At 34.8% G+C, this 13,394-nt stretch overlaps 1 protein-coding gene across 1 annotated transcript; it reads left to right on the forward strand.

Annotated features, from left to right (window-relative positions):
- Positions 1 to 6,516: 6,516 nt before the first annotated feature.
- LOC106468877 (ABC transporter G family member 7-like) lies at positions 6,517 to 7,239 on the forward strand. Its single transcript, XM_013929325.1, has one exon. The coding sequence runs from the start codon at positions 6,517 to 6,519 to the stop codon at positions 7,237 to 7,239; it is 723 nt and encodes a 240-aa protein (XP_013784779.1).
- Positions 7,240 to 13,394: the final 6,155 nt, after the last annotated feature.

Raw genomic sequence — 13,394 nt, forward strand, 5'->3', positions numbered from 1 at the left:
TACACTGCTAAATTAGGGACGGCTAGCGCAGATAGCCCTCGTGTAGCTTTGCGCGAAATCCATAACAAACAAACAGAAATTTCCAATATGTGAGATACATATTTGTCATACAAAGTCGAATACGTTTCTCATTCGTCGCTCTTATCTATTCATATAATTTCACTTGTCTAATCTGATCACTCAGGAGCTCAATAATCAGAAGAAACCTGGTTTTATGTTAGCACAGAGTAGGACATATAATGGCAGGGTTTCTTCATACAAAGAAAACCGATAACAGAAGTTCTGAACGAAGTCAATGAAACTGATAGGTTAGGCTTACGAAAAAAAAAGAAATGAATAACTTTGACTAGGCTTAGGTTGTAGTGAAAACTCACCTTCAAAGTTGCTCTAACCAGGCTTGAAATTGAAAATACCATTATATTTAGATTTTTTTTTTACCAAAGGCCAGTCACTGTCAAGAAAATTTGATGGATCTCAATGTGGCTACTACGATAAAGAGGATGTCATCAATAAGTTTGAAAACATATACATGTAAGACGATTACGGGTACAAAAAAACAAAAAAAACACGTAGAATATCCGACAAAAAATGGGCATATATCCTGTTTTTTTTTGTGGTCTAGATCAAGATGCACTCTGGAGACTTACTGTGAATGACTGGAAGTCCGCTGTCGGAGTAATCGTGTGTTGTCATATCGTTGGAAAAATCTTTCTTTTCAAACATATACATTTTAAAACACTGCTTGAAACCGGCCTAAGCGTTTCCATTAAATTCACACATTAGCAAATTAGTCTCTGCATTAAAGTGAAAAATCTGTCTCGATCCAGTTGAGTCTGTACTAATGAAACCAAATGTGACTTGATGTTCTTATTTTGACTGTTTCCTAATTTTCATAAAGAAATGACTTAGCACGGATAGTCGAACCTTATTTATTTTAAACAGCACTTGTTTCCAGTCAGGATATTATCTTATTAGACACTTGGTACTTTGTACTGTAATAAGTTTACACAACTCTAATGATTGTCGCTTGTTGTATGTCTTCTGTTGTAAGTAGTGATCTGTGGATGTCATGATTAGGAAGTTGATGAAATCGTTTGTTGTATGTCTACTGTTGTAAGTAGTGATTTGTGGATTGTATGGTTAGGACGTTGATGAAATCGTTTGTTGTATGTCTACTGTTGTAAGTAGTGATCTGTGGATGTCATGGTTAGGAAGTTGATGAAATCGGTTGTTGTATCTCTTCTGTTGTAAGTAGTGATTTGTGGATTGTATGGTTAGGAAGTTGATGAAATCGGTTGTTGTACGTCTACTGTTGTAAGTGGTGATTTGTGGATGGCATGGTTAGGAAGTAGATGAAATCGGTTGTTGTATGTCTACTGTTGTAAGTAGTGATTTGTGGATGTCATGGTTAGGAAGTTGATGAAATCGGTTGTTGTATGTCTACTGTTGTAAGTGGTAACTTGTGATCCCCTCCGTCAGTAATATATTTGATATAAATTGTTTCATATTCACATAACAATAATTGAAACAATGTGCTAAGATGAAAATAACACATGCCTGCGAAGTCAAACTCCATCAAAGTTTTTTTGGTTTTAATAACGGATTTTCCACAATTCAGCTACGTAGATTCCGAAAATAATATTTATTTTTTCTGTCACGTAAGAACTTTTTACAAATCGGGAAGAAAAAAATTCTTACTTAGATCAAATTATAATTTCATTTATTACAATGAACATTTTTATTATTACGTTTGTTATGTTTTATTTCTAGAACGATCGATAACATTCTCACGTCACGGTTGGTCTTGAGAAATCTATAGCCAGTGGTTGTCAACATTTTGAGCATAACAAATGTGATTCGATTTCACTGAAAATTATTCACTTGTGTAAAAGTACATGTGAGGTTTTTTTTTGAAAATTCTGTACGTGATGGAGAAAAATGGATATGATTTTCGTATTCAGCGTACAGGAATTACTGTACTAAACATTTCAGGACAATAAAATTATCGCAAGCCCGAAGTAATTTTTTAGCACTTGGTGATTATAATTTTAAAAAGTTCGGAAAGAGTAAATTAGGATTTGCTTTCTGGGCCTATTTTGGATGCTATCAAAGGATCAGGGGTAAGTCTGAAGGCTTATAACGCAAAAAAATGGGTTTTGATACCCATGGTGGACACGGCACAGATAGCCCTTTGTGTAGTTTGTGCTTAATAACAAACAAACAAAACATTTTGAGAAATTTTTTTTTAGAATCTTGATTAATTTTCTGGCCTGCTACTAAAAAAAAAGCTCAATCTGCCAACAAACAGATATCCATTGGGTAACGATAAACGTTCTTACCGTAGACGAACACGTAAATTAGCATTTGGGGAAAAAGTATGTAATCAGTTTTACTTAAAGTATTGCACGCACGTACGCAGGGGGTTTCGACGGGATTTGGCCGAATCTCCTATTTTCGTGATGTAAATATATGATGTTTGTACAGTTATAGCGCAGCTGCGTATGGTGTTTAACGTTTTTTACATAGTCTACATTCTTATGATGAAACATTAGCATTTTATGGTTTGAAATAGTCGCATGCAATGGTTTCTGTTGTCACTTTGTAAATGGACGTCTGATGCCGCTTCGTTCAATATGTGTTGGTCTCGCAAATTAGACCCCCCCTTTCAAACATTCTGCGTACGGGCCCGTATTGTTTTGTTATTTCAAAAATATCTTATACAATGAAGTTGTAATTAATTATATTTACGCGATCTTTACTAAAGTAATTATACGTTATTTTCTAGTTATCTTTATTTACCCATTTACCGCTGATTCGCCGTGTTGGGTACGGTCCGCCTCCAGCAGTTGAATGCGAGTGTGCTGTATACAGTAGAGCTCAAGAGGTTATGCGGGGAGCATGATTTTACAGTTAAAGGTCAGTAGAGCTTCAAGAGGTTATGCGGGGAGCATGATTTTACAGTTAAATGTCAGTAGAGCTTCAAGAGGTTATACGGGGAGCATGATTTTACAGTTAAATGTCAGTAGAGCTTCAAGAGGTTATGCGGGGAGCATGATTTTACAGTTAAATGTCAGTAGAGCTCAAGAGGTTATGCGAGGGAGCATGATTTTACAGTTAAATGACAGTAGAGCTCAAGAGGTTATGCGGGGGAGATTCTCAAACCAATAAGTTATTATATGATTTGCTCCCAGAGGTGTAGTGATATGTTTGCGGGCTTATAACGCTAAAAACTGGGTTTTGATACCCGTGGTGGGCAGAGCACAGTAGCCCATCGTGCTGAACTACAAACATTATATGATTTGTTCTGTCACATGTCTTTAAAAACTAAAAAAGGAAATATTTTTGTGTTTGAAACTAGAATTCATAGTTTAGCTTTTACACGTGAAATAATTATGCAAACATTATTGCCGATTATTTCAAAGTACAATCTATGCAATTGTGGAGCAGTGTCGTCAAGATTCTCTTAACACAACTTCTGGAAACACAGATTAAAACAGTTTTGAAATGTAAACTCATTAACCTGATGTCCATTAATATTGATAAACAAAGACCTAAGATGTTTCTTAATATAATGTAATTTCTTCATAAAAAAACAACTGATAATGGAGGAAATTTATTTGACTGTATAAAAACTGAAGAATAATTTTACACATTTATCGTTTTCGTAATATTCAAAATCAATGGAGCTAAATTAAACGTTTTTTCTTCTTCTTCGACACAAAGTAGGACAGTTGTGTTAAAACAACAACAAGTTACAATATGAGTCATGTACCATTAGATTGATATCTCATTTCTATAACTAGTTATCTAGGATTCAATGATGCTCTAATTCGGGTATAAAATTCACATAAACGGAGTTATGTTAATAGATATTTATTTTTCTTTTCTTGACTCGATGGGTTTTAATTAATGTGCTGTTTCTAAAGATTGTCGTTTGGTTTGTTTGTACAATGATAATAGTCATCCCATTCAAGAAAACACTTATTTTTTCTGGTCTGTATGTAAATTACGAAACATTTCACTTCGTCACCAATTATTTGACTTATAGCAGCCTCTTCTGTTATTTTAAAAGCGTAAAGTTTAGAAAGAAAAGTCAAAATAGATATTCTTGTTTGATTTAAATCCGCGAAGAAGGATTTAATTAAAGGAGAGCGAAGCAATGTATTTACTTTTCAAAAATTAAATTAAATGACAGACTAGCCTTCTCATATGGAGGATTATACGCTGTTCATTTCGTATAAGAAAAAAAAAGTCAGCACAGAAAAATATAGTTTTATGCTCACTCGTAGTTTGTTTTGTTCTTCTGCCTTGACTTAACTAAACCTATTACTGAATATGAACGGTGTATATCCACAAAATATCAGAGTGACGTGTTGGCTAATTTGAAACCAGGGAATACTCTCGTTAAGTAGAGTGCTCATTTGGTCTGACTGAGAGATCTTAAACTTAGTAAAAGAACCATTTGCACTGAGTAGAAAGTTTTCTCTGGGGTATTTCATTAAATGTGAGGTTTCTTTCTGGTAGATTTTTTTCCTGTTGAATTTAATCGAGTTGCGAGGACAAGCAAACAGCCTGTAAACTTATGAAATGAAACTCTAAAGTCGTTGATTTGCTTTGTGATTACTGTTGTTTACGTTACTAACCATGAATATTTTTAAAAGTTGTTGTTGTTTTTCTAAATATCTTTCCTCGTATTTTTAGCGGGCAGGCGTTTATGCTAAGAACTTAGAATTTTCGATTTGATCTACAATTTATGTGACACGTGGTCTAAACTGCCAAGTCAGAAATTGCAAGGTTCAGGCATAGAATTGCAGATCAGATGGAGAGCAACCAATCAGCAGCAGCGTGTGTTGTCCACACATCTACTCTTGATTGCAGATCGGATGGAGAGCCACCAATCAGCAGCAGCGTGTGTTGTCCACACATCTACTCTTGATTGTAGATCGTATGAAGAGCAACCAATCAGCAGCAGCGTGTGTTGTCCACACATCTACTCTTGATTGCAGATCTGACAAGCAGTTTTATAAAAGTCACTGCCGAAAGTACAGGACATATTTAGCGGCATATTGAGGGATCGAACCTTGGACATACCGATTTGCAGCCCGGGACGATAACCACAATCCCTTATGCAGTCGATTTTATATGAGATATAAAACTGTCAGTCATTTACAAGAAATTCGGTACGAGGGCATTTTGTAGATCACGCGACAGTTTTACTAAAAAACAAAACAACGGTGAATCTAAATCAGAAAAAGTAAGTACTGGAGTATCGACAAATCGTTAATTTTAATTAAGCAAAAGCAGTTTATTGATAACTTCAGACGCTTAGATTACATGCTGTGTAAATGATTATTAGTATTGTGTATATGGCTTAGTTTAATACCGATATTCTTCATTAGTAGAAACACGTGAAAAATTCAATAACCCATTGACTACAAGTTTAAGAATTGCAGACATCAGTTCATCCATTATAATTAGAGTTTAAACTTTCCGAGCTGAAGGATTAGAGTTCTTTACCAAAACATCTAAGTATGTACCAGCATCTTTTCTAGAGTTGAGTTCGGTCTTGTGGTTAAAGTACCGGGCTGTGGTCAGTAGGTCTAAGGCTCGAGTCGCATTATACCACTGTACACGCTCCGCACGTTTAGCTGTAAGACATTACAACGTCCAGCGCTGCACATTGGTTGCACACTTTCCCTCTCTCTCTCTCTCTGTAGTCAGCAGTTCTAACTTAGGGATGGCGATGCCTGAACTTCAAGGATCTCATAAGATGAAAATACTAACAATTATTTATTTAAAACCGTCTATGAATTTATTTTGATATTAAACGTTAACAGATGCCAATAATAACCAAGAGTTTTAATAACATTCAACGTGTTCTCTATGGTCACAAATTAACGTTTTCATGTTTTAAAACCCACATGAAATTATTCAAACATGGACGATTTGTGAGTAAATTAAAACGATTATGCTCGTGGAAAGATTTTCTAATATCATTTAGATATTAGAAAAACTATTAAAATACCTATAATTGAGAATGTTTTTCCTTTTATGTTCAAACATGTCTATATTTCTTAAACGTAATCGAAATCGTTGGTTCTACGATGCTTTTAATACGTTTTGAAAGTTCATAGTAATAATAAGAATAAAAGGTCAGTTTATGTTTGTATCGTTCACAACAGAAAGAAACGAACAACACAGATGTCCACAACAGAAAAGAAACGAACAACATGTTGTTCGTTTCTTCTCTGTTGTGAACATCTATGATGTTAATATCTTCTCTGTTGTGAACGTCTATGTTGTTCGTATCTACTCTGTTGTGAACATCTGTAGATGTTCACAACAGAGAAGAAACGAACAACATAGATGTTCACAACAGAAATGATTATTCACAACATAGACGTTCACGACAGAAAATATTATTCACAACATAGATGTTCACAACAGAGACGTTCACAACAGAGAAGAAACGAACAACATAGATGTTCACAACAGAAAAGATTATTCACAACATAGATGTTCACAACAGAAAAGATTATTCACAGCAGAAAAGATATTAACAACATAGATGTTCACTACAGAGAAGAAACGAACAATATAGATGTTCACAACAAAGAAGATAGTAACAACATAGACGTTCACAACAGAGAAGATAGGAACAACATAGACGTTCACAAGAGAGAAGATAGGAACAACATGGACGTTCACAACAGAGATGATACGAACAACATAGATGTTCACAAGAGAGAAGATAGGAACAACATAGACGTTCACAAAAGAGAAGATAGGAACAACATAGACGTTCACAAGAGAGATGATAGGAACAACATAGACGTTCACAACAGAGAAGATAGGAACAACATAGACGTTCACAAGAGAGAAGATAGGAACAACATGGGCGTTCACAACAGAGAAGATAGGAACAACATAGACGCCCACAACAGAGAAGATAGGAACAACATAGACGTTCACAAGAGAGAAGATAGGAACAACATAGACGTTCACAATAGAGAAGATAGGAACAACATAGACGTTCACAACAGAGATGATAGGAACAACATAGACGTTCACAACAGAGATGATACGAACAACATGGACGTTCACAACAGAGATGATACGAACAACATAGACGTTCACAACAGAGAAGATAGGAACAACATGGACGTTCACAACAGAGATGATACGAACAACATAGACGTTCACAATCCAGATGATACAGTACAAACTGAAAGCTCTTGAATTAACTAGAAACGTTTTTTTTTTTTAGTAATACTGATCTCGGGATTTGTTTACAGACTCTTAAGGGTAGTTTTGTGAGACATCGGGAGTAAGAATATTAAACCATTCTCAAGACTTCTAACGCTATAAACCGGTTTTCGATACCCGTGATTAGTACAGCATAAATAGGCCATTGTGTAGCTTTGCGTTTAACAACAAGCAAACGACTATAATATATAAAGTATCTTTTTTCATATACCGTCTTTATGTCACTCTTATAATACACATACAGCTTAAAGCGCGGGGAATATTTTTATGGTTGCGCATGGATTCGAACCTCGAAAATGATAGCTTTACCGATATGCCACGCCCACATTAATTGTATTGTCATTCTTTCTTGTTTATTCGGCCCGGCATGGCCAGGTGGTTAGGGCACTCGACTCCCAATCTGAGAATCACGGGTTCGAATCCCCGTCACACCAAACGTGCTCGCCCTTTCAGCCGTGGGGGCGTTATAATGTGACGGTCAATCCCACTATTCGTTGGTAAAAGAGTAGCCCAAGAGTTTGCGGTGGGTAGTGATGACTAGCTGCCTTCCCTCTAGTCTTACACTGCTAAATTAGGGACGGCTAGCGCAGATAGCCCTCGTGTAGCTTTGCGCGAAATTCAAAAACAAACAAATTTTCTATTCACCTCGAATAATGTTTATACTTAGCGTAAACCTACTCCTTCTGATTGGTCAAATCTATTAAGTCGAGTCATTTAGTGTTAGGCAATCATAATATTTTACATAGAAATCACGTATGGAGGAATGTACTGTATAAAGTACCTAACAGAAGTTTAACTTTAGAGCTTTGAAAACACCATCTTTTGCATCATTTGAAACAAGCCTCAAAATCAATTCTAGTGTCTTCAGAATGCATCAAATAATACAGCAGCATATATATATACACATACTAACATGATGATAGGCCTAAACAGTGAAAAATATGACGTTTCAGAAAGTACAAACAAACTGCACCTGTTATGAAATAATAGGAAGTGAAATTATCGTGTTTTACCAAATGATAAACAGTGGACGAAATTATCTTCTTGGTTAACAATGATCGAGATGAAACGATTTTCAGTGATGTATGAAAAATGAACCCTAATAAACTGTTTTCGTAGGTAAATATAAAAAAAACAATTAAAGAGTTTCTAATTTTATTTTAGAGCTTAATAAAAAAATCTTATAAGATAATAGAAATAGTGTTTGGTTTTGGTTCATTTACAAACCTTATTATAATGTTTCGTCGACTTGAATAACTAGCGCATGCTAGTGACAGTTTGTTGACAAAATCAAGGTTATACACACACACACACACTGTCGGTGCCAGAGCACTTCCATATTTGAACTAGAAATCTTGATTTGAATCATTTATTTAGAAGACGATCCTACAGTAAATCATTTATAAAGGTTTTTTTTTCAAATTTGGAATAGATGTGGCTGTTCAAGAAGAATTATAATATTTACTTGTATTATTTTGCTTTGAAATCGAGGCTTCTCCGACTCGTTATCTAGACAAACTTTGAAACTCTTTTAAGCACATGGTTTCTCTATAGTCGGTTCATTTTATGGACTTTTCTGATCAACTCTATCGTTAGAGTGTACTCTAATATACCAAGGCTTTGATAATAAAAAAGTAATATCCAACTATCGAAATATTTCTTATGTATTATTATTGTATCTCTATATTATGTATAAAGTTCAATCTCTTGAGGAGAATTTTGTAAAGGAAAAAAATCACAAAATTTTAACTGCTCGCTGGAGAAAAGAAATATTTTAGTTTACCCCCTCTAGTGCCAACTGATTGAAACCAAAGTTTAATTTCTGGCTCAGTATCAGGCATGGAGACTTTATAATGGTAAAATTTCTTGTTAAATCTCTGTAATTGATGCCCCCCAGTAGCACAGCGGTACGTCTGCAGACTTACAACGCTAGAATCCGGGTTTCGATACCTGTTATGTAGCTTTGTGCTTAAGTTCAAAAACAGCAAGTGTATATGATAGAGGACAACAAGTTCATTATGCAGCTTTGTGCTTGGTGGACTTGTTAGAATTAAAAGTAATGTGAAAACTTAGTAGGTGAGGGAGGTTAAAAACTGATCTGTTCCTTCAATTTTTAAAGGAAAAAAAAATATACGTAATAGAAAAACCAACGCCCTTCCCCCATACTCGTGCTGTACTTCATCTGCTAGACATAGAATATACACATGTACTAGATGTACTTCCGCAGGGTCCCCAAAAGTGTTCTGTTTCAAGAATAAATAAAATCAAAATTAAGAGTAACAAATATTTTTATTTCCAGCTTTTGAAGTTCATATGTCATGCTGTGTTGTAGCCTACATAGTGCATAATTCTTCTCGTGATTTATGGCATGCGCACGTTTTACTGACGTCATGATAGTACAAATTACATAGTTAAGCATCTCTTATGTGACGTCATTTTAGTGTCCACTGACTGTCAGACAGACAACACACTACTGTAGAGTGGTGAAAATGGTTAAAAAAGGTGACCCCCTCCAGGCGGTCTTCGGCCCACTTTTGAGGAAATAAGTCCGCTAGTGGGACAACGGTAAGCCTATGGACTTACAATGCTAAAATCCGGGGTTTGGTTCCCTGCAGATAGCCTAATGCGGCTTTGTTCTAAAACAAACAAACATTAAATAAGTGTGACCTATAAAACGCAGATGCACGGTCATGGTGATAACAGTGGTCACTCAGTGGATATATATATATATATATATATGGTCAGTCCTTGTGATATTATGAACACGTGTAAATCTTTCATTATTATCCTCATCACAAGGAAAATTACTTTCTCATATCTGACGTCACGATTGATCTTTCCTGTGACTAAGAACAGTTTGTTCACTCGTCATAGTCAGCGGTTCGAATCTTCTCATTACGGTTTTGTTTAACTTAAGATCACAAGAGGTGATGAACAAAAAACATAACATTTTATTGTAACTATTAAAAGTAGTTTTCTACAGGGCAATGAAATCAAACCAACACACAAATACTTAACAATAGGTTTTCTACAACATCCGCAGCTCTGGGATCATGCTTATATCAATTCTTTAACAATGCTTTGTAACAAAATGATATATTACATTATCTACAACAACAACAATAATATATTAATACTTTTAACAATGCTTTACATTAACATTATATTATGGATTCCTTACAATACTCCCAACTAGAGGAAGTGCGAACGTTATGTTTCTGGTACATTAGAATTAATCCTAAGACTAACAAACAAACCTCATGAATATGTAGAAAGAAGTTCGAGGTTCGCCATTATTACTCAAAAGTTTGTTGAAAAAAATATATAATGGAATCGTAGACAAAAGTCATACTGTAAGGCTTAGATCTATAGTAGACTGTTCGTGCACTGTATTCTGTCTTCCAAACTAAGTGAGACAACTTTTAATGGACTATTTCTGTCTTGTATCTTAAGTGGGACAACTTTTAATGGACTACTACTGTCTTGTATCTTAAGTGGGACGACTTTTAATGGACTATATCCTCTCTGATATCTTAAGTGGGACGACTTTTAATGGAATACTTCTGTCTTGTATCTTAAGTGGGACGACTTTTAATGGAATACTTCTGTCTTGTATCTTAAGTGGGACGACTTTTAATGGACTATTTCTGTCTTGTATCTTAAATGGAACAACTTTTAATCGGCTACTACTGTCTTGTATCTTAAGTAGGACAATTTTTAATGGACTATATCCTGTCTTGTATCTTAAGTGGGACAACTTTTAATGGACTATATCCTGTCTGGTATCTTAAGTGGGACAAATTTTAATGGACTATTTCTGTCTTGTATCTTAAGTGGGACAACTTTTAATGGACTACATCTGTCTTGTATCTTAAGTGGGAGGACTTTTAATGGACTATATCCTGTCTGGTATCTTAAGTGGGACAACTTTTAATGGAATACTTCTGTCTTGTATCTTAAGTGGGACAACTTTTAATGGACTATATCCTGTCTGGTATCTTAAGGGGGACGACTTTTAATGGAATACTTCTGTCTTGTATTTTAAGTGGGACAACTATCAATGGACCACTTCTGTTCTATATTTTAAGTGATTGGATTCCCCAACTCTTACGATAACTTTCTACTAACTCCCGAATTTTAATGCTAACTTTCTACTAACTCCCGAGTTTTAATGTTAACTTTCTACTAACTCTCGAGTTTTAATGTTAACTTTCTACTAACTCCCGAGTTTTAATGTTAACTTTCTACAACTCCCGAGTTTTAATGTTAACCTTCTATGTCTTCTTTGACTACGTAAGGTTTTTGTTAACCTTCTTTGTCTCTTCTAAGAATAATTAGTACTGAATTATTCTACGTGACGACAGAAAAAACTGATTTATAAGAATGACAGTGGTGTCGAAGACAATAAAATTCATTTCCCAATGTGTTGTTTATATAATGGTTGAATTACTGGGCAGTGACTTTGTGAGATTTATTAAGGCAGCGAATAACATTGTAACATCGATGATACAAACCTTCCGACACCAAAATAAATCGCTGCTTTACAAGATATTCCGATAATTTCTTGTCATTTTCAAAGGTTCAGTAACATCGTTAATCTGTCCATTCAAGTATTTATGTGCTAATAAGTTCTTTTGTTGTATGCAAAAATTCATTAGGCCATTATTACAGCATTTCAAAATAAAATACGATGTTATTTTTATGACAGATATGCATTTGAAAGCATTTATTTTTGCCATTAAATAGCAGAAATCAAAACCAAAAGCATGTCAAGGGATTTAAGGGATTAAGAATGGAAACGGCATCGATCAATAGACCCATTTTATTGGTCTATTCTAATCACATGATTTATAGCTACTTCTTTCTTAATGGCCATTATTTACCTTTCAGATGCATTATCACATTCAGTAGTTCCGAAAATTGACAACAGGATGAGATTTTAAAGTCTTACGGCTAAATGCTGTTCCAATCCGTAAAAGTTTGAGGCTTCATTCCGGCAGTTCTTTCTTATAACAGTCAGTGATCCGACTTTAAATCAGAAGTTTTAAGTTTAACAGTTTGTTGTTTTCTTTTTAAAATAATGCCACACTGAAATTTCCCAGAGGAAACCCTTTGGGGTCAAAGGTAAAATTTTTACCATCAGCTTAATCCTATCAACTTTTTGGAAAGAACAGCTTGGCCGAAAGAAAGACCTTTAATGAAAAAAGATAATACTTTATTGGTAATTTCTTAGTAACGTACGCAAAATAAATAAATAACAAAGATACGATCAATACTAAAATTAGTTCTATTAATTATCACTAGGCTTTGCCTGTTTATTTTATATAGAAAATAAATAAATTTCCACGCTTCTTCTTTGGTCAGCTCTTTACACAGAGGTATGATTATAACAAGCTAAAACATGCTTACTCAGTACAACACAATATATGAATCCAAACAAGTTGGTGACTTGACGATTAGTTACGTGTAGGAAAAGCAACCCGTACAATTTCTAGCTTTACGATTTTCTGTGAAAAGCTCATCAGTGACACAGTGGTATGTCTGCGGACTTACAACTCTAGAAACCGTGTTTCGATACCCGTGGTGGGCAGAGCACAGATGGCTCATTGTGTAGCTTTGTGCTCAACTTCAAACAAACAAAACAAACTATTTGAAAAGTTTCGGTAAGAGATGAAGGTTAGGCTTAAATTTAACGATCAGTTACGTGTAAGAAAAGCAACCCGTACTATACGCTTTATGCAAATCTTTGAAAAACTTTGGGATTATTTATTTATTGAAAAAGTCTTATCAGATAGAAGATATTAACCACATAATTTTACAAATTACGAACTAGAATGTAACAAATAACTGGTATATAATCACACTTTAACTTTCGTAAACATAAGTGGTACGTTAATCATGTTTGGTATGTTTTAAACCAATGAACTACAGTGTAACAAATAACTGGTATATAATCACACTTTAACTTTCGTAAACATAAGTGGTACGTTAATCACGGGTTGGCATGTTTTAAACCAGTGAACTACGGTGTAACAAATAAATGATACGTTAATCACGGTCTAGTATGTTTTAAACCAATGAACTACATGTAACAAATAACTGGTATATAATCACACTTTAACTTTCGT

The sequence above is a fragment of the Limulus polyphemus genome, unplaced genomic scaffold (genome assembly GCF_000517525.1).
Source record: "Limulus polyphemus unplaced genomic scaffold, Limulus_polyphemus-2.1.2 Scaffold3201, whole genome shotgun sequence".
Classification (NCBI taxonomy): domain Eukaryota; kingdom Metazoa; phylum Arthropoda; class Merostomata; order Xiphosura; family Limulidae; genus Limulus; species Limulus polyphemus.